The sequence below is a fragment of the Melozone crissalis genome, unplaced genomic scaffold (assembly GCF_028551555.1).
Source record: "Melozone crissalis strain CALT ecotype California unplaced genomic scaffold, PUWL_Pcris_2 ptg000027l_1, whole genome shotgun sequence".
In the NCBI taxonomy this organism is placed as follows: Eukaryota; Metazoa; Chordata; class Aves; order Passeriformes; family Passerellidae; genus Melozone; species Melozone crissalis.
The window spans coordinates 21,809,521-21,831,394 of NW_026535805.1; the positions used below are offsets into that span (position 1 = coordinate 21,809,521).

General features: G+C 39.7%; 1 protein-coding gene across 1 annotated transcript; it reads right to left on the bottom strand.

Moving 5' to 3' along the window:
• Positions 1-2,198: 2,198 nt before the first annotated feature.
• Positions 2,199-21,263, bottom strand: SFT2D1 (SFT2 domain containing 1). The gene is made up of 8 exons (XM_054280095.1): positions 21,154-21,263; positions 14,969-15,055; positions 13,162-13,244; positions 9,825-9,906; positions 7,408-7,443; positions 6,594-6,652; positions 5,198-5,227; positions 2,199-2,996 (listed from the first exon to the last, which is right to left on the bottom strand). The coding sequence occupies exons 1-8, from the start codon at positions 21,214-21,216 to the stop codon at positions 2,957-2,959; spliced, it is 480 nt and encodes a 159-aa protein (XP_054136070.1). The 5' UTR covers positions 21,217-21,263; the 3' UTR covers positions 2,199-2,956.
• Positions 21,264-21,874: the final 611 nt, after the last annotated feature.

Consider the following 21,874-nt stretch of genomic DNA (forward strand, 5'->3'; position numbering starts at 1 on the left):
AATGCGAGCTCGCTCTGCGCAGACAGCCGCCGATTTTCCCTCTCGATAACCCGTCCCCCTTCCCGCCCTTCGCCCGCCCCGGGAACACCCTTCCCCAGCGCGGGGTGGGCGTGCGGGCGGGGACGGGGGTCGTGCCGGCACTGGCCGCGCTCCCGAACGAGCCGCACTGGTCGGGCTCGGTGCGGCGCTACTCCGGACCCTTTTCCCGGTCCTCTCCCGCCCGCCCTACAGCAGAGCCGAACTAAAGAAGAGGATGGCGGGGCTCATGCTCCGAGGGCAAAAAGGCTCTAAATTTCTCCCCAAGTCCTCAAGCGTCCAAAGGTGAAAAGGCAATATTTTAAAATCATGTTACATTCTCTTGCTGTCTTAAAACCAAGAATGATACTTTGATTTCCTTGATTACTTGAAGTATCATGAATAAGGGCAGGCACACCGGCCAAGAGACAGACACACTCAGACCTAGGGGTTGGCTGCCTCAGACTTAGTGGACAAGCGCTGCCTGCTTTGGTAATGAAGAGTACAGTGCAGAGATCCTTCTAGTGTCAATGCCTTCTGTGACAGAGCTCCGTTGGAGGGTTGTTGTTTGTTTGGGGTTTGGTTTGGGTTTTTGTGATATCCAAGACAGCAACTTCCTATCTTTTGAAAAGATAGGAAGTTGCTGTCCAACAGAGGTTTGGAGAAGTTTCATGGTGTAGTAGTAAGTTAACAAACATTTCCTATGGATCCAAGATGATTACCACCACTCCAAAATTTAGCCTTAGAAGTCATGGCATATAATTTCTACAATATTTATTTCAAAGTATTGTTTTAATTACAGTACCAAAACTTTATCAAAAAATGGGTAGCACGTATGCAATCCACAGGGACAGATCTTCACACCTATGGTGGCACACTATCACAATGGTATTACTACACTGTGAAGATTCCCCAACTGTAAGGTCTTGGAATACTCATACACAGTAAACAAAGACAGGATGCGAAGGAGCAAAAGATACAGGCAAAACAACACAGAGTGTGTGCTCTGTATGCAGATGGAGAAAGTAAACCCTTAAATGTTCAAGAGAGAAAAAAAACAAGGAAGGCACATGATGTAACTAACAGACCAAAGTGCATATGGAAGCATACCAGTACATGGAGATTTTGGTTCTTGAACCCATTCTCTCCTGCTGATCTAAGTGTTAACAGATGAATGGTAACTTCATCATTTACCACAGTGGATAAATAAATAAATAAATTTTGAATAACCAATGTAACTCTAATTAAAGACTACAGTGAAGGTGATTGTGTACCACCAGAACTGGGCAAAACCAGCTCTGGAGCAAATGAAAGCCCGGCACAAGAGATGGGATGGGACAGGATGAGACGGGATCTTTCCAGTCAGCTGAGGTCAGCAGCAGCGACTGGGGAAGGGGCAGTCACTTCCAGGATGATGTCCATCACTGCCCACACACATCCTGCTTCCTCTTCAATGCAAGCTGAAAACTAAACGGAGCCAAAAATTCACCCAAGAGCCATGGGCAGAGCTGGAATAGCTGTCCCTACCTCACACAGCTCTAGCAAGCCCTGCTGTGAGGCCAGGACTACCTGCCCCCCCTATCACCAGCAGGGCCGATGCCTCCCTGGCAATTTATTGTTACTAACCAGTTAAAGGGCATGGCTTAGTTGGAAGTCTAGCTGCAAAATAATGCAATCACCCTGTACACAGCTTCCCCTAAAGTTGTTGCTATGTTTTGCAACATGCACTGATACTCAACAGGAACATACTGTACCTCAATTTGTCTCTTTAGCCTGAACTTTGAATACTAAAAACACCGAGGTTTTCTCCTTCCTGACACTGCAGATCACATCTTTTCAAAGCAATTCCTTCTTCTAGATTTGTGGATGAACAGAAGAAAAAATCCAAACCAACTCAGTTTTGAACACACATATATAAGCATATCCATCCTGCGCAAAAAAGAACCTCCTGCTATATAATATCAACCAAAAATTAAAGATTTAACTTTGCTCCAGAATAACTGGAGAGTTCGTAGCTGAAAAAATCAGAAATGAGAATCTCTTACTGGAGCCAGGCAAAGTGTTACAGTACTTCAATCTATTACCAGATTAAATCAGAATGAACAGTCTGTCTAAATACTAAAAGCAGCTTTTAAGGTCACTTCTGAAAATCTATCAAACAAATTTGGATATAGTCATATACAAACATTTATATTTTCATTTTTATTCAAGAGTAATGCTGAAATTTTCAGCCCTCCATAGCTGATTCCTAAATAATAATGTATAAGGCACTTTTAAAATGAATTTATTTCACAAGTCCCATTTATACATTAGTCATAAGTTCTTGTAGTAAAAAGTATTTAGGTATGAAATTTTTTACAAAAACAACCATTTAAAATACAACTTTTTTAATAAAATCCAACAGGTTTTAAACTTTCCTTTCACATTCTCATTAAGTTTTTTCCATAAGGCACATGTATAGACATTTCAAAGGAGCAGTTAATTACAAACCTTCCAAATCTTTACAATGTTTATAAAACTCTGTCTTTGGAAAAGCATACAATGGATAATATACAAACATAAATGGCACATTGCAAGTTTTAGACAGAACTATAAATGAAACCTTTATGCACACTACCCAGGCCTTAGTGACTTGCCTCCACTGGGGAATAAACTGTTACCAGATACAAAGTAGTGTTAAGACCACTCTGTATGAAGTACTTAAATGTACTTTCTTGTTAGAAAAAAGCCTGGAAGTTCCAGGGTAAACACAAATAATTCTGCGACTTTATTTTAAAAACTGTTTCTAGTAAAAATTATTGAATCTCCCAAGTGTAAAAGGCAAGGAAAATACTAAACTGCTACTGGGTATTTCAGAAGCGGCAAAGTATAGAGTTTTTTGAGTAAAATTTACAGAGGAAAAAAGTTGCCTTTTAAAGTGGACAGTGGTTCCTGGTTTAATTTACCCTAGACAGGATGAGAAGCATTTAATCACAGCATCCCTTTAAAAAAGAAAAAAAAAGTCAGTTAGGATTTGTTATTTTGCTTATAAACATCTAAACCATTACCTATTTAAAATTACAATACGGCAGAAACTAAAGACATATCAAGAGCTGATCAAATGCAGGATCAGTGTGTGAGTGACTCCACCACCCCAGCTAAAGGCCAGGCTCAGGCCAGGTGGGTGCCAGGGTTTCCGTCCTGTTGGCACTGCAGGCCATGCTGAAATGCAGACAGTGCTGGGAGGTGCTCTGCAGCTCTCTGGGAGGCTGACCAAAGGGCAGAGCCCGATTTCACAAAGGCTGCCAGCAAGGACTCAGCTGAGGAGTGCCCAGTCCCCAGCAGGGCACAGCTGCCAGGGCTCCAAGCCACATCGGGGCTGGACCGTCACAGCGCAGGAAATAAAGCACAGCCTGAAGGGCTGGAATTATGCAGTGCAGGATGGAGAGAGCTGGTTCAGCCTTAAGGCTGGGAAGTTCTGGAGGGTTCCATTTTTTCAATCAACAATAAACTGTTTTCTGACTGCTACACTCACCCTTTAGTCTCCTTTATTTTTCCTTTTCCCAGAAAAGTAATATGGAGTATTACTTTTATCCCAGTAACTTAATATGGAGTGGAATTTTTATTCAGTTTCCAAAAAAAAAAAAAGAAACATGCTATCATCATTCTTTAAAGTCACTTAGCTATATGGGTTTTGGTTTTGTTGCATTTGTTGTTGTTTTCATTAGGGTTTGGTTTGGTGGGGCTTTTTGTTGCCAGGCCAACAGGAGAGCAAGCATTAATTTAGGAAGAAACAAACAGAAACCAACAATCCCCCCCCCAACAAACCCGTGAACAAGTAAAATGTTCTGAAGAGAAAACCATGAAAAGAGTTAAACCAAGGAATGAAAATTTCATGAAATCAAGAGAAATGCATACTTTAAACAAATGATATAATTCTATTCTCTGGCATTTAGCATGGTTTAGATCATTGTTCCCATAAGAAAGGCAGTCTATATAATAAATTTATCATATCACTCCACATAAGCAAATAACTCAGTAATCCCTAAAGAAATCACAGTATTACTAAAAGCAGTCTCTATAAAATTCAGTTCTTTGGTTCATAAAATCTAATAGATAAATAAATCCAAAGAAATTAACTGATGCATATAACCTAATGTTTTTCTGCCCAGAACTTAGAAGTACTGTTGATAGGGAAGAAAAAGTCAGAGAGCCCTGAAGCTCAACTTGCTTCCTCTACAGAGAAAGCCATAAAAAAAGAAAAAAGACCAAAAAAAGGAATGAGCCTCCTGAGACTGTCTCATGGCCACTGGACCTATAAGAATTCAGAATACTACTTTTGTCTGGGTTAATCTGAATTGTCAGAAATAGTAAAATAACGTTTGAAGCCAGAGCTCAGTTATTTTATTCACTGTAATTAACAACAACTGTCTTAAAAAAATCCTTCCTAGATGAAATCTGAAGCTTTAAAAAACTTAAAAAAAATTTTTTGGTGATGCTATGGGAAAATACCAGATGAAAGGAACAGACAATGCTTTGTATTCTTTTCCCCCACACCTCTACAACAGCAAGCCTCATTAAATGATATGGAAGTGCTTAATTTTTTAAAAAAACCCCCTATCAAGAAGACCAAACTGCATTTTACATGAATCATAGAAAAAACAGATTCTTACATTTGATTACTTGCATGTGTTTTCACTGTGTTTGGTCTGCTTTCATTCCCTTTTTGTACACAGAAGAATGAAAGAAAAGAGAGGAGCTTGCCAAAATGAAAATAAAGCATTTATTTTAGGAGGGCCTTTGCCCCTCCTAAAAATGATGGAGGAATTCAGAAATAGAAACAGAAGCTGTCACTATGTTGCTTGTTTGCTTTTAACTAGGATCTCAGATCCATAAGTTACCTTTAATTTTGGTACCAGAAAAGTGACTATTGCATCACTGTATTGTTAAATCATTAGAGACATTATTTAAACAAAACCTTCATTCATTTTCAGTGGTGGAAACTTGAGAAATTTATTAAAGAGAATTACTATGTATTGTACTTCTATTTAAAGCTTATATTAAGCATGAATTTTAAGTTCAGCTATGCCATTTTCTAAAAGTTAAAAAGTTATATTTTTCCACACACATAAAGTACTTTATGCCTTTCCCCAGCATAAAGGTAACTGACTTTGTTAAGATGGAAATTATCATGCAGACTCACCTTGCATAAGGAATATAAGACAGACTATACCTGAAAAAAAGAGAAGAAAAGTACATTTGCAGACTGCTCATTTCTCTCCTAGAACCAAATTATTTCACTTTAGGCCAGCATTAATAAAAGCAACTGTTGTAACAAAATTTTAAACAAGATGACCTATTCAATTTAATGCTTACCTGAAAAAAGAGGACATGTTTGGACAAGAACTAAACAGTGACATGGATTTGGTTGTTTACTTTTTCTTTGGTTGGGTTTTTGTCTTTATTTTAATGTAGTTCATAACTTCCATTGCACATGAACTTAAAAAACAGATTTACTATTGCCAAATCAAAAAGGGATAGAAAATTTGTGTGAAAATGGTGCTCAAGATGATAGAGACAACTTCTTCCAGTTGAAAAGACAATCTAAATTACTGTGCAAATATACATCTAATAATATTATTTATGTAATTAAATACAGATACATGCTGTAGGATGAATAATATTCCACAACTGTGACACTCAGACAGCTGACAATTCTATTATGCTCTGAAACTGGTTTCTCACAAGCCTCCAGGCAGTGTTGTGTTCTCATGCCCAGCCTGATCAAACCCCAGAACAGTTAACAAATGTGAACTGTCTGCTGCAAACACACAGAGCACAGTCTGAGCTAGCTGCCTTCCCTCTATCTAGCACCATGCCCAGCAGTCCCTGTCCTCAACAAATGGTTCCTTGTCCTCAGACCCACATTCAGTACAGACTGTGTACTCAGGGCAAGTTCAAGCAAGAACTGTGGTCTGTGGTCACCTTGGGCTGCCTGAGAATGAGCATCTGGGACAAGGACACCAAGTAATTCACCTGGGACAAGGACATCAAATGTGTATCTCTGTGGAAAAGGCAGTAACTTCCAGAACTTCTGCCAGGCTTGCAAGCATTCACCTGACTGCACTCACACACTGCCAAACCCAGCCCCCGAGCTCCTGGTCATCACAGCACCTGCTGCACTAAATTCACCCTCTCACATCCACCCACTCTTTACCCAGTATATTCCTGGGGCAGGACGTACCCTATGAAAATGTGTTTTAGTTTCTTTCATTTCAAAAATAAAACACTAGTTAGAATTCAAAAAAGAGGAGAGTATACTTCTACAATGCAGAAAAAGCAGGACAATTTTTTTTTGCAAATGTATTTCTTTCATAAGGCTTCAGATAAGTTCACACGTTGCAGAATATACTTCAAATTACCATTTTTGCAAGACGATTGAATATAGATTTTGCTGGAGTTACACAACCCAGCTGAGAAAAAACAGATTGAGGCTAGCATTTGGGCACACTTATATGTGAATCATATATATATAGGTTTATAATCATGAGGGTGTAGGGGCAGGGAGAAGAAATCCAAAGGAATTTTAAGAATCTTACCAGGTCATTGCCAAGAACTGCAATATGCAGAATAACATCGCCAAACCTTTTTTGTTCCACTAAACAAAAATAAAGCAAATACTGCAAATTAGTTCATTTTGCACCACACCAGTCTATACTGACAATTGGCACAGACTGATCAATCAAGAATAGAGGTGACTGACAATGCCTCAAATTCCTTGTCTTAGTTTGCTGTTTCTTTCCCAACAACTCTCCGTTCATTTTATTCACCACTCCATTAGCACCATGCTATGTAAACCTTTTCTAGCTTTGGAAACACCTAACAACATCAGTGTTAACACTCACTCACATTATGGTACTTCTGCAAATATGGAAGTTCATATTTGTGACATATTTACTTGTATGGAATGCAACTACAGTTAGTTTTCAACCAAGATGCCTGCAGATACTTCTGGTTTTTTTCTGTTATCTTAACCAGCTTAGTATTCTGTATCCATGGCTTCTGCAGACAGCTATACACTCTCTGGTATTTTTTTCTGACATAAGTATGCATCACTGAAACAAAACAATATTTGAGCTTGGTTTTCTTAGTTTTTATTCTAGAGGTTTGCAGACTGAACCCAATGCTCTAGATTTTGCATTCTCATCTACATCATGTGCAGGTGAAAGGATGCATTTGCTTTTACAGCCAGCAGGCTCATCACTCTACCTGAGCTCAACTGCAACCAACAACAAAAACACCACACACAGGTTCACCTTTCCTTCACCCCTGAACTGTATCTTAAAGCTACAATACAATTAATAAACTAACCAACTGAGATTGCTTTTTAGAAAAAAAAGTATTCTCACTTACCCAGAATACAGCACACAGAGTCAATATTAGGCAAAGCTGGGGCGAGAAGGAGAGAAAGAAAAAAAAGAATGAACACTCAAATACACAATGAAGGAAGTACAGTAACCATTCCCATGTTTTCAATGGGCAATCAGCACTTTAAAATTGACTTATGACACAAAGGCTGTCTCACAGTGACTATATGATGAATTCCATGGTGTTTTTGAAAGCACAGTATGAGGTATACATGGCCAGAAGGGCTGGGACAAGTCCTGAAAGGAAAACATGGCAGGAGCTGAGTTGAGAAACCAGCAGGAGTATAAGCTGGTGTGTGTACCCATATTTGTTGATTCTATTAAGAGGTGGGCTTAGATGATAAAGCTTTACTGAAAGGAATCAAGAAGCCTGGTAACTGCTACTCTCTTATTCCAGTACATAGCATCATTTTGAACCTGGTATTCATAACACCCGTCTCTGACAAGAAAGATGCGTGCATCGCTACCAACAACCCTTTATTAAAAACATCCATTCTCAATTACAGGATCTGGCAAATACAGGTTATGCCTCATCTGCCAGTGCTTTTTCATCTTCTGACACTAATGAAGAGTCCACTAGGGAGCAGCTGCCTCAGGTACAGTGAAAAAGCTCACATGAAGCTTTGTTCGAGGTACTTAAACACTTAGGATGGAACGTTACAATGATATACTTTACTATGCCAAATACTCATACCATTTGTGCAAGCTTAACCATCACTTAGAACTTTTCCACTAGATCTTATCTGGCTTCCTCCATTTTTCATTACACACAGTACAAAACAGAACAAAACCACAAATCAATTTTCACTTGAAAAAAAATTTGTGGATGTTTTATTGAAAGGAAGAGAAGTAACACACACTTGAAATTTTCCAAACACGTTTGTGACTCCTGAACTGCCCACAATTCTAGCTTTGTGTTAGCATAGGGATTAAAACACTCAAATTCATCCACAGTTTTCAAAACTTGAAATTTACCAGCTCTTCTGTGTTTTACTCAAATTTCCATACTGCAAGTCTTGGCTCTCATCCAATGTTCACACTCACTATTAGATGAAACCTTTCATTCTCATTTTCCCAACTTTGCTGGTAGCCTCTCTGCACAGGTAGGTCTCTGATGTGTGCTCTGCTCTCTGCTCTCCTTCCATTTCCCTGATGCTTTTTGTTTTTACAGCCTTCAAAGTTATTCCCTTTGTCACCATGTCTGAGCACAGTGGATGACAGGATCATCAGAGCAAAATGGTTTTTGTGCCTGCTGTTCTAAGAGTCTGGCCTAGGCTCTCAGCTTCATTGGAAAAAGCCCACAGCTGTAAAATGTTAAAGAATTTATGCTCAGCAAACAGAGACTCTAGCAGAACTGGAGATATTCTTGGACACTTTTAATTCATTCCTACAAAACATACCCTTCCTAGGACTTGTAACTTGGTATGAGTTGGAAATAGTGACAGAACAAAACAAGAACACTCAAACAAAACAAACCTCTGCAGAACAAAGCAAAGTCCAAGCAATGATCAAGTGACTTCCCCAAAAGACAGGGGCAAATGTAAGCTTCTCAAAAGAGATTATAACTATTTTTCATGTGGGTGTGTGAGACAAAAAACATACAACCTCCATATGACAGCCATCCAGAAAGAATTTATGAAGACTTTCTTACTCACTAAACTAGAAAAACAAGTCATATGATAGAGAGAATAGGAAAGCCAACTACATTTCAAAAATCAAAGTTGAAACAAATCATAGGAGCAAGAGAGACAGAGAAGCAGCAAGGGGAGAAATTTATTTTAACTACCTAATATAGAGATTCCTATCCTTAATATAGGGATAGGAATTCTGATACTGGGGAGGTTTTTTCCATCCTCCTGGAAGAAGAAATGATGGTCATGGAAGTAAAGGTGCCAGGGATGTCACAATGGACAATCTCAAAGCTGAACATGTGGCCTCCCAGACTTTGGGGAAATAATTAATTTTCTCCATTGCTTTGAAACTGCTGAACCACTGACCTTTACAGACCAGCTGCAGCCAAAAAACAACTGTCAAGCTACACTTGGGGGCCACTGACTTTCGACAGTACCTAAAGAAGTCTTTCCCCTTGTTCTTGAACAAAGTATTTTAGAAAATAAATTAAAAATAATTACCCTGCCATTATCATTTACTAAGAAAGATTTCATGAGGAATATTTTACTCCAAATTATTAATTAAAAAAATCATAAAGAACAAAAACACACATGTTCACAGAAAGGAGCTAGATGATCTTTGTGACATACAGAGCTTAACAGCTTGACTGTCATTTCTCTGCAGAAGGAAGAGGCAGACTGAGAAACAACCTTCCTTTAGAAAAGCATCAAATTTAGTTTTGAAGCTAAAGGAAAACTTTTTAAGAAAAGGAAAGAAGGATAGTATATTTACCAACATCACAATCGTAGCTATTAATCGTTTCGGATCAAACATTGTTTTCAGTTGCTTCAGGGGCCCCATCAGGAAACATGTACTAATAGGAGATAAAAAACCAAAACAAATTGTAAATAATTTTCAAATAACTCTTTTTAAAAGACAGTAGGTAATTAGCCAGTTTTCCAACAGATAGATGACTACAAAGGTTTTAAAAAAAGATATTTCAGTGCTTAGCAACAGAGACTAACTAGAACAGAAGGTGAAATACTCCATGAATTTAGCCCTGGAAACAGTTTATGAGTCACCATTGGTCACGAAATTCTTTCCAAAATATTACCATAGTGAAAAAAAAAGTAACAGGCACATACAAGAACACTTATATTAGTTGAGATAAGAGAGGACAGAGTGTGACATGGATACACTTAAGGAATAACAGAAGAGCACAAAAGAAAATCAGTTTTTATGAACTCTTGCATCAAATAAGAAAAAACACAATTAATAATCTGCTTGATGGTGCTGAATGCCATTTATAAATAAAGGTGATTAAGAAAGCAGTGCGGTTACAGTTAAATTTAAACCATGTTAAGAGATACTAAATGGGGGGAGATTGAACTATGATTATAAGTAGCTCTACATGAATTTAGAGATGGGTGGGTGGTCAAAGATGTTTTGATTGTTATTTTAAGATGGCAAGCACCACAATAGAAAAAAAAAGAAGGAAAAAAAAAAAGATGAGCAAACTCAACTGCAGAAGTAAATGAGATCATATCCAAGATTTCAGGAAACATAACGGGAACAAATATAGTGGTTAGATTACAAAGACCAACCTGCTGTAGAAAATTTTTGTTTAATAATACATACTTTAACCCAGGCAGAATGCAAGTAGCTACAATCAAGATTACAGGGAAGTTCTACCTCTTTTAGTTAAACTCAGCAAGCAAAAAGGCAGCAACAGTTCAGTAGTTTGTATTAATCCTCCTGCTTTTTTCTACTCTGTAGTTAACTAGAAGGGAGAATGAAAACCATCAGCAACACCACATGCTGTACCTTTTATGCAAAGAAATGCCAGCTGAACTAAGAGTTCACAAACTCAGGAGTATTTCTCTGGCTTCCAATATTTGAGATTAGTCTCTTTCTTCCTTGTCATTCTGCTTTGTAGAAATCACAACAATTTAATGAGAGAGTTCAAATGCCTGTAATCTTGTGGTGGTCTGAATGCTTTACTACAGAGCAGAAAACCTAGTCTAACTCCTTTTCTAGTAATTCTTTTTTTTATATGAAATGAAGCAGGAAAGAATTTGATAGAGTTTCCTCCTGAAACCAATATTAAGCCTTCTATGACAGAAGAAATATAGGAATCCACATTCCAGGCAGAAAATAAAACTCAATCTTCTACATCCAACTGTTCTCCTACCAGCAACTTTGCACATGTATCTCCTTCACATTTTTTATCTTATGGAGACAGACTTCAAATGTCCATATTAAATGAAAAAAAAAAGTTTTCACAATTCAATAGAAAAAGAAAAGTTTTATATTCACTGCAATCCAAACTAATTTCTTCTCAGTATTTTTTCATCTTGTCTGCTGAGCCATAAAATTAAATTAAGACCAAAAAAAGGGGACATGAAGAACTCGAAGAAAATATTAGCTACTGGAAGGATAGTGATGAGGAAAATGAACTGGTAAAAAGGAATTACATTTTGGCCACATAAAGCAGGCAGAAAAAAATACAGAAAGCAAAATTCATTGTTTGTAATCTGATTCATATTGAGAAGACTGACATCACAAGAGCTGCACCAGAGACGAGAAGAGATTCCATATGGAGCAGAAAAAAAGGCTGGAAATAAATTCTAGATACCCTCCAATTAAACAGAAAAATTCTTTTAGATACGCCATTCTGTAGGGACACACTCACCATCCCTGAGAACAATCAAGTAAGTATCATTGTTTTCATGTGCATGGTTAGAGAACAATAGTAAAAACAAGCTAGAGGGCACTAACCAGGCTAGTAAGAGTGGTGACTGCATTTGGTTTAAATACAGACTTGCAAAGAAGCCTGGAAAAGTTTAAATCTGCTTGTCAATTTGGGACTTCATTGTCAACTCCTACTGTTCTTAGAACACAGCTGCCTGGTTTTTATATCCAAAAGGAGTACTGAATGAAAAATGGGCCTCCTCTTTCTTCTAATTTTAGCTGGAGTGCAGACTAAAGTTTTTCAGCATTCTCCTGAAAGAAATACTAGTCTGGAAAAACTTTCCTTTTAACTCAATTAGACTTCATTAGTACTAAGTTTCTAAAATACTCATTTAATTTGAAGAAGTGAAAACACACTCAAAGTACCAGGTAAAAACAACACAACCAAAAAAACTCATCCCAAACCAAAACTGAAGAATAAAGAGTAAGCTAAGGGAGAGAGAGAAAGGCAAAAACTTAGCTTTCCTATCTCTAGCATTCACTTTTTGTCTTGTTTTAGTAAGAGATGGCATAGTTCTGTAATTGAGACTCAATGTCAGTCATTATTGTCTCCTAACATATTTGTTGGGGAAAAGCAGTACCATCACATTTCTCAAATGTTAATGCCACATTTCATGAGTTCTAACAGATTAACAATGCTTTGAATCAAAAGTTAAGTTACTTGACTAAAGTCAGAGTCCATGAAAGTCAAGACCAGACTTGGGGTTTGAGTCCTATGACCATGCCTCAACCACACTAAGATAATAAGAGAAGGAGGAAAAATAGAAATTGAAAATACCTTAGGGATATTATGTTTCTTCTGCATCTTTCAAACTGTGAAAGCAAAGTTTTCAATCTTAAGAGGGCCCCTTTTAGAGGCAAATCTTTTAGGACTGCTATGTGGAACATTTCAAAGAATCAGAGAGTTTAAAAATACACTATGAGCAAATGTTAGATTCTGCTTTCAGCCTTACAGCCAAAACAAGGATTTCCTGAATGTTTCCTTTTTGAAAGTTTTCTTGGAAACAGGATGATCTCTCTGTTAAAAGCAAAAAGCTCCTTCCAGTAACAAAGTATCCACACAGAGGGCAGACTACCAGTTTGCTCCTGAAGCTGAGGTACTTCTGCACCTGGCAGAAGGACTTGAATGTAAAAAGTACAAAACATTCAGCTAGCAATTGGTTATTCATACTCCAGATACCAGCTGTGATGTGCCCACAAACAGTTGTGTAAGGTAACTGATAAACAAGAAAACTGTAAAACAAACAAGTTTTTGTTATTAGCATTCCATATAAAACAATGTTGTTTACACACAACATAGCACTCTAGAGTAAAAGCAAATGGAAATGTAGCTGAAAAGGAGGGTACTTTTCTAAAACAAATAACTAAGAAATCATACCTGGCGAGAGCAGCAATATTTCCCAGGGTATAGAACACTGCAAAAAGTTTGATGCCCTTTGGGAGCCATAGCAATGCTGTTCCCTATAAAAGACAGGTTATTGGCAAGTTTGCAATTAGTTAATTCAATTTATTTAGATTTTATAGTCTATAAATACAATTTCATACTACAAGAAGAACATAATTCTGGTTATCACTAGCAGAGCATACTGTTCTCAGAGTTGCAGCAATCACTCCCCAGCACACTTCTATTGCCACCTGCTGGCAAACAATGTGTTGGTTCTATGGATTTCTGGATATTTTTACAACTAGGCAGTTCATTTATATTACTGAACACATTTATTTGTACTGCTTACATCCTATTTCACAACACTTCCACTTTTGTTATAATGCCCCCACTGTACATCTTACACCTCTGCACACAAGATAAAAATGTCCTAAAGTTGCACTAATATTCACCATTTCCTTTCTCCTCCAACCAACCATTTAGACTTGCAGCTTAAATACACACTGAGGCTGAATAGAAACATTTTAGAACTCTTCCAGATATCTCTTCTTTTCACTGAACTTAAAAAAATCTGAAGCCTTCTGCTGATCACAGCTCCCTATGATGATCAGGGAGAAAAGGAATCATAGGAAAGGGACCTGAAAGATCACCTATATTCAACCTCCCACTAGACCAGGCTGCTCAAAGCCCCATTCAGCTTGGCTTTGAACAGTGCCAAGGATGGGGCATCCACAGCTTCTCTGGACAACCTGTTCTAGTGCCTCACAATAAAGAATTTCTTCCTTATAGCTAACCTAAATATCCCTGTTCTCAATTACTCCTTGTCCTATCACCACAGCTCCTAACAAAGAGCCCCTTCCTGGCTTCCCTGCAGACCCCCTTCAGATACTGGAAGGCTGCTATGAGGTTTCTACACAACATTCTCTTCTCCAGGCTGTACAGACCCAACTTTCTCAGCCTGTCAGAGCCTAAAGAAAGCCTCCACTAGAAGCAAAACAAACTGTGATCTGCACACTGCATCCTGAAAAAACCCAACCAAACAAAAAAGCAACTGCATTCTAACTCAATTGCAATTTCAGTGGAAATCTGTGGTGAAAAGAAAGGAAAAGAAGGAGGAAGGGAGGGGAAGGAAAAGGGAGAGGAGGGAAAACAGAGAAGGAGGAAAAGAAGAAGACTTCCCCAATGTTTTTGCAGCTGTTTCTGGGAGTTTCCGTGCAGCTGAAAAACTGCCTTCTTGTGCAAGTTACCTGTGTCAGGTTTTGACAGAGCCAAGCACTGAACAGATCTCAACTCTTAAGTGCAGGGTGCAGACTCCTGCCAGCCCCTAAAGTTCAGGAATGAACACATGATTTGCTGACTGTAAAACCACCAGGAGTGCAGCAGGTTTTTCAAGTGTCAACTCACAACCACACCCACTGATTTGTTGAGTGTGACATGCTACACTTGTGGTTTCTCCAGCCTTTAAAAACCTTTCAAGCTTCCCCTGTCTCTTTTCCTTTCATTACAGAGAAAAAAAAAAAAGAAGATGGGTACACAGATCTTTCCTAATACACCAGGTACAAAAGTAGAGCATGTTTTGTCATGTTCAAACCTTTTAGTAAGAAAATGTATTATGCTACAGTAAAAATGCTCACTTCTGTAATTGGAAGAAAAATGGCCAAAATCATAATTTAGAGATCAATAGTCAATTATGCATTTAATGTCCAGTTAAATAAAATGTTTATTTAGAATGCAGGATAAAGCAAACACAGAATCACACATAAAAGAGGAAAAGCCCAAGAAAAAAAATAACTTTACTTACAAGAAAAGAACATAAAATGCCAGCAACAAAGCATATGGCAAACCATCTGACTCGAGTTCCAAAGCTGAGTGTTGAGGCATCAAGGACCTTAATAAAAAGAGAGGAAAAAGAGGATATTACACACCCAGTTTAGAACAATCCAAAGGACAATTTTTTCTCTACCACTGAAGCCCTTAATTTCAAACAAAATAATTTTTAGCCAGAAATAATTCTTTTACCTTGCTTAACAGTTATTTGTGTATTAATTCTTTCATATCACAAAAATCATATTATCAATCTGGAACATATGGAAACATATTTACAAACAATCAAAAAAGACAAAACCCATAAAGGTATAGCCTGGCATGCAAGCAATGTTACTTCACTTTCAAGCAGGTTTTTTAATCACCACACAACTGAAAATAGTCACAGTTGTACCAAATTAAAAGAATGAACAGACCTTCCAGCAATTTGCAAAGGAATGAATTAATTTGTGCAACACTGTAGGTTCCTATAGACATTACCCCCTTTTCCTGTTACTAGAGAGGATCCCTTGTACATATTAATGCCAGTATCCACTGCAAGCATTACAACTCCAATTTCTCTTCCAATTACCTTCCTGAAGGTGTAGGCAAATTAACACAGTTTGTCTCATCAGACTAAGCTAACTTGCTGAAAGGGAATATTTCACTTCCTGCTTCTGCAGAGTGACTCCAGGACCTAATGAGCTGAGCTGCTCCTGACATGAGAACAGAATGAGTGTTCCTTCTATTTTGATGACTTGGCTAATGAGCCAAGCCAGCTCTGCAAGCTGTCAGAAAAGCAGCAGGGCTGATGTAAGGAAAGAGGCAGGGCCATGTATCTGGCAGAAAGGCCCCTTTCAGCAGAAGTGATTTGTTAGATAGGCTAAGCTCATCTCCACCCACGCTGTAAGAACAATGCATTTCATCTTACTCCAGGTCACTACAATTAAATGTACTTTACAATTAAATGTACTTTCTGTTCTAAACTGGCCTATTAAGTGAAGTGTTGCTTCAGCTTACATAAAATTACTTTAAATAAACAACTTTCCTATTTGTTCAGATGTCACAGGCAAACTTGCTCTCCTGTTATTTAGTCAACAGATATATTAATCAAGACTTATTAACCAAATATACATTATATACTTTCCCCAGCTAATGAGTCTGATATTCCTCCTTATCTTCTGAGAAATTTCTCTTTCAGGCAGTAGTAAGCTAACCAAGGAAATCTGGCTACTGCTTAGAACAATTTCACATCTATACAAATGAGGAATCTGTACCTAGTTTAATAAAAAACTGCAACACGCATACACACATAAAGGTGCTGTGATGACAGAATTTCCCAAAGGTCAGAAGATGTAGCTTACCTTGCTAGGTCCAACACTTTATCCTTATGCATGCATTAAAGAAACAGACAAAAACAGTAACTGAACAATGGTTTAGTATTTTAAATCATATTTGACAGAGTCCTGAATGCCTGCATTTTTAAGAAGAGTAGGAATAGCAGAAGATAGCCATTTCAATCATGCCTTTAGTTACACCTGTTCATACAACTAATCACAAGCACACAAACACACAAAAATAAAGAGTAAAAATCCTTTCCATCTGTGTTCAGAAATGAAGTGTAGATAAGCCAATAATATCAGTAAATCAAGCACACACATTTCAGATTGCCTAGAAAACAGGGAAAGGATGAAGATAAATCCTTTATTCAGGTGCATCAGGTCATTGCTGCCACTTACTGCTCTTCTGCTTCTAATCTTATTATCTGACAGTGCTCCTGAAGTGACTACCAGGAGACTTCATTCTTCAAATAAATTTGAAAACAGCTTTATCTTCAGTTAAATCCCTAACAGTTAAGAGGTGAAAACAAACAAACAAACAAAAAACCAAAAAAACAGCACAAGAAATAAGAGAATCACACAAAGGCTTGGAGCAAAAAATACCACAAACCCCAAAAAGTTTGATGCATTTTATGGATTTAATTCTTAAAAACTGGCTGACAATATATGTACATGAACTACAGGAAGATAAGCTGTGGCATGAGGGCTGCCAGTGCATTCTGTGTAATAAGACTAAATACATTAAATGGTATTAAAGTGAAGGCTCATCCTTCCAACCACTCCCAATGATATCACCATTTATGTTGTCAAGCTGAACCTATTTAATACAGTTTGAAATCCTGAAACTGGGGATCTAGTAATGCATTTTCTTAGTCCCTAACACCTCAGGGGACTGAGGGGAGGCCTCACTGCAGCTTCCTCATGAGAGGAAGCGGTGGGGCAGGCACTGACCACTTATCTGTGGTGACCAGAGACATGACATGAGGGAACAGCTGAAGCTGTGAAAGGAGGTTTAGGCTGGATATTAGAAAAAGGCTTTTCACCCAGAGGGTGGCTGGGCACTGGAACAGGCTCCCAGGGAAGTGATCACAAGCCTCAGAGAGTTCAGGAAGCATTTGGACAATGCTATCAGGCACAGGATGTGACTCTTGGGGATGGTGCTGTGCAGAGCCAGGAGCTGGACTCAATTGTCTTTGTGGGTCCCTTCCAAGTCAGAATAGTCTACAATTTCTATTTTTGGAGTTTCATGGAAGCAATGGAACTCACTGCCTTTCCAAGACGCCTGTTTTCACTGCTGCAGAGAAACACTTGCTGCAAAAGCTGAGTTGCAGATTCACAGTTCATCTGTGTAAACCAGACACCAGCTGGTGCTCCAGTGCCAGGCTCACTCTAGGAGCTGAGCACCTGACAGTGCAGGAGCCCTGCCACACGTGCTGCAGGCAGCAATTTCTATACAGGGACCATGGGACACCCTGAGGTAACAGAGACTATGAACCCTAAGAAAAAGGAAGTCTAAGCTGCCCTTGCAACAAAAGCAGGAAACAACGCAAAGGTGCTAAAGATTCTTTTTGTGTGTCTGACATAAATTATACAGCTAATCCCAGATTTCAGATAAAAAGAGTTGTCACTGCAGTCTATAGTATTTGCATAAGCAAAAGCTTTTACTTAAGAGGCTGAAATAATTTCCACGCATGTTCCACATCTGTAGTTTGTGTGAAGAACAGCAGTGGTGGCAAGGGAGTTCCTGTAAAACATAACCCTTCTTGCTATACTGCTTATCAACTTGTTTCTAAGAAGAAAAAGAAAAATTAAGCTGAAATCAACAAAAGGAAATTCTTAGTTTTCTATTGCTAAGCTTTAATGCCAAACTGCTGGGCAAGAAGCTTTTTATTCACAGGCTATTTCAAGCTAATAGTATAGGAAAGAAATGACCAAGACTTCAAAAAATCAGGAGGAAACATCAAGTGGAAACCGGAATCTGGAATGCAGACTTTCTGAAACATAAGGAACAGGTTTGCAATAACAGTATCACTGCTGAAGAGTTTACAATAGACACACAATAAACAGTATGAATGATGATCCCCAAGGCTGCTTTTGATCAAAAATAAACAGTTCTTGTGGCTCTGAGCATCCACCTAGGTTCCCTCCATATATTATTGATTTTATAACAGTTTTCCACATGGGCAAACAGAAAAACAGAATCACTTTATTTTACTAATCTAGAAGTTAACAATTACATCTTCTCTCAACGGTAAATATGCAAGTAATGGAGAAAATGCAAAGAAATGTTGAGTAAATTTGCAGAATTCAGTTTCTAAACCACAGTGAAACAATATTTACAGTGATATATTTTCATCTTTCCCTAACAGGCCTCCTTACATATATTTCTATCACCAGCTGAGATGAAAATACAAGAAGCATAACATAAGAAATTAAATATAAGAAATGTAATATAAGAAGCACAATATACAATTTCTTATAAAAATATAAGAAATATCTGGTCTGTTCCTCTGTTGAAATCTTATTGAGTGCTTTAAGCAGCTGTCAGATTTCATGCAACATCCAGTGTGTCACATGGACTGCTTTTACATTAGTTTTGGTGTTGATAAAACTAAACAGCATAACGCTGCCCTGAAAACATCATCAACATCATCACACTGCTACATTTATTATCGATCTTTTTGGTAATTGATTCCTTTTTTTTTTTAATATATTTAGAGTAATGGATGTAACTGCAGCAAGAAACAACAGCTGGTCATCTGAAGAGTTTAGAAAGTACAGAAAGACTTCACTGAATCATCACACAGTTCTTTCATTATGGACTTGTATTCTACTTAGCAGGAATGACTTGTGACTGCATGATAATGGTTCTGCAAAAACCAAGGGAAAGAATCCAGAGCTATCTATGGACATGAACCATATGATGGCTATTACACAACTATCAGATATTCCAAAGAGAGGGCCTTTGTTTTCAGCCAAACACATGACTTGTCTCCAGAAAGATCATGGAAACAGCTGAAGATTTTACACACACAGTGCATAACCTCACACTGTGTTTCACAGCCCCACCTCTCACCAAGTGTTCCTCTCTGCATGGGTGCACTTACTTTTTTTGCTCTAATACACACACTTTAAAAATAGTCAGCACCACTCAGCTTTAGCTTTAGTGAAGGTCACGTATGAATTATTTCTCTAAAAAGAGGCTTGATTTCCACTGTTCTGCAAACACATCGGTACCTTGAGAGAAAAATACAGCTGAGAAACTGCCTGACCTAAACACCTGAGGTTTGTTTTTTTTTTAAGTCAAGGGGTATTTATTTATTTTAAAGATCTTTCTGGTTCATCTCAGCATGATGACACTCCAAAGACACATTTTTAAGTTTTCTTCCATCATGTACCAGACAGGCTTTAAGTATAGGCAGATTTCTCTTATTTAAAGTATTTTCTGGCTGTAACAATATCATTATGTGCAATAGTGAAATCCTATATAGTTCAATTACTGACATTTAACAAACTAAACACGTTCTTCGCTGAGTTCTCTCCTCAGAGTATAGAGCTCAAATAAAAAAGTATTAAATATGTAGGCATTTATCTACTGATTGCCACTTTAAAACAACTATCACAGCACCAAGTAACGGAAAACTCTTTGTCACTATGTCACACTAAGGCACACATGTGCCTTGTGTGAAATGCGCCTGGTGATGGCAGAATAATCAATTCTCTTGGAACTGAACTGAGATTAACAGAAATGTAAGTATTTCTTTGATAATCCTGAGAAGAGCAGAAGGTGAAGCATCCCTCCCAAATGCTGGCAGCCAGTTCTGGTGTGAAAGGGCAAAGATTTTACACGGCTTCCAGAATCAGTGGACACAATTTAGGTGCTTTGCTGTGGCAGAAGCCAAATTCATGAACCTTGAAGACCAACGACAACTCGGTGCAAAACCAAGTGAAGCATGCCAGCAGCAAGCTGCCAGAACTAATATCACGGCAGCTATGCTCAGTTTGTGCTGGTTCCCCAAGGTTTGTCAGCTACAGCTCAGACCCCAGCTACATTCCAGGCTCCTCCTCCATGCTCCAGCACCCTGCAAGCAGCAAGCAAGATATTCCTCGATGTGGGGCACTTTGACCTGCAGTCACATGAGTTAAGAGGGAGCTAAAGGAATAAATGGTTCTTTGTAAGCATGCTCAGCTTTGCTTCAACCTAGAGATTAGCTCTCAGGAATGTATGGTCTCCAAACACAGTAAAAACGAAACAAAAAAAAACTCGCTGGCGATGAGGAAGGTAGTAGGAAGGAAGTAAAACAGTTGAGCCATACTTAAAGGAGTAACGAGCAAAAAGTAACTTCAGCAGAATGTAGACAATACGATGTTTTGCTTTGTTTGTGCAAATTTAAGGGCATGCGGGAATGGAGAAGCAATTTACACTGAATATCAGACTCAGTCGGGCTGGAAGGGAGCATAGTATGTTATCTGCTCCCCGCTTAATCACAACAAAAACTTGTAGAAACCGAAGGACCCCAACCACCAACACAGCCAAAAGCTTCACACATGAGTAACTGGCCAAACTCATCCTCCGGGCAGAGCCTGCTGCCCACACCGCCCGTGGCTCGGCGCACGCCGCAAACTTCGGTCTGTCCTTTGCCTGCCGATGCCTGCCCCGCTCGGGCAGGCACCGGGAAGCGGGGGGTGCGTGTGCGCAGGCCGGGGACGGGGCAAGGCGGCGGGGGGAGCACGGCAGCCACAGACCCCGGGCTCGGCGGCCCGGTGCGGCTCCAGCGCCGCTCGACCTGCGCGCCCCCGCGCCGGGGAGGAGAAGGGAGAGCGGGCTCTCGCCCGGCCGTACCTGCGCCGTCAGTCCCTGCTCCTCATCGTCCTGCCCGGCCAGCACCCGCCGCAGCTTCTCCATGCCGGCCCTCGCAGGGCAGGGCCGCGCCGGGGGCCGGGACGGGGCGGGACCGGCCCGCGCTCCGCCGGCCCAGGCGGGAAGTGACGCTCGCCCCGGGGCGGCGGCGGGGCCGCGGCTGCGCAGTGCCGGCCGTGTCGCCGTGCGGCGGGGAGAGGCGGTGCGGCCCCGGCTGGAGGCGCCGGGCGGGAGGAAGGAAGGGCTGCTTCAGCCCGACCCCGCCAAGTGCCCGATGAGCACAGGACATAGAACACAGAACACAGCGGGTGCGCAGGGTGCCGGTAGAACCGCGTTGGGACACGCTGGTGCTGGGGTACCTCGTACAGGTGGACCTTCCTTAGCATCAGTTTCTGCCCGTTGCCTGTGGTCCTATTGCTTGGAACCACCGAGCAGAGCCTGGCTCTTCAAATGATGCGCAGGAAATTCCAGTTGAATACGGGCGAGAACGTCTCTACTATGCAGGCGACCTAGCACTGGAACAGACTGTCCCAAGAGGTTGTGTAGTCTCCCTCAGTGGATGTGTCCAGGAACCATCTGGATGCGATCCTGTTCTGTGATTGCTCTGATCATAACGTAGGGCTCTAATGTCCTGTATTCCTCCCCACCCTTGTGTTCTTTACCTTTGGAAGTGGGATGTTTGAATGAATACTGCTGAAAGGTT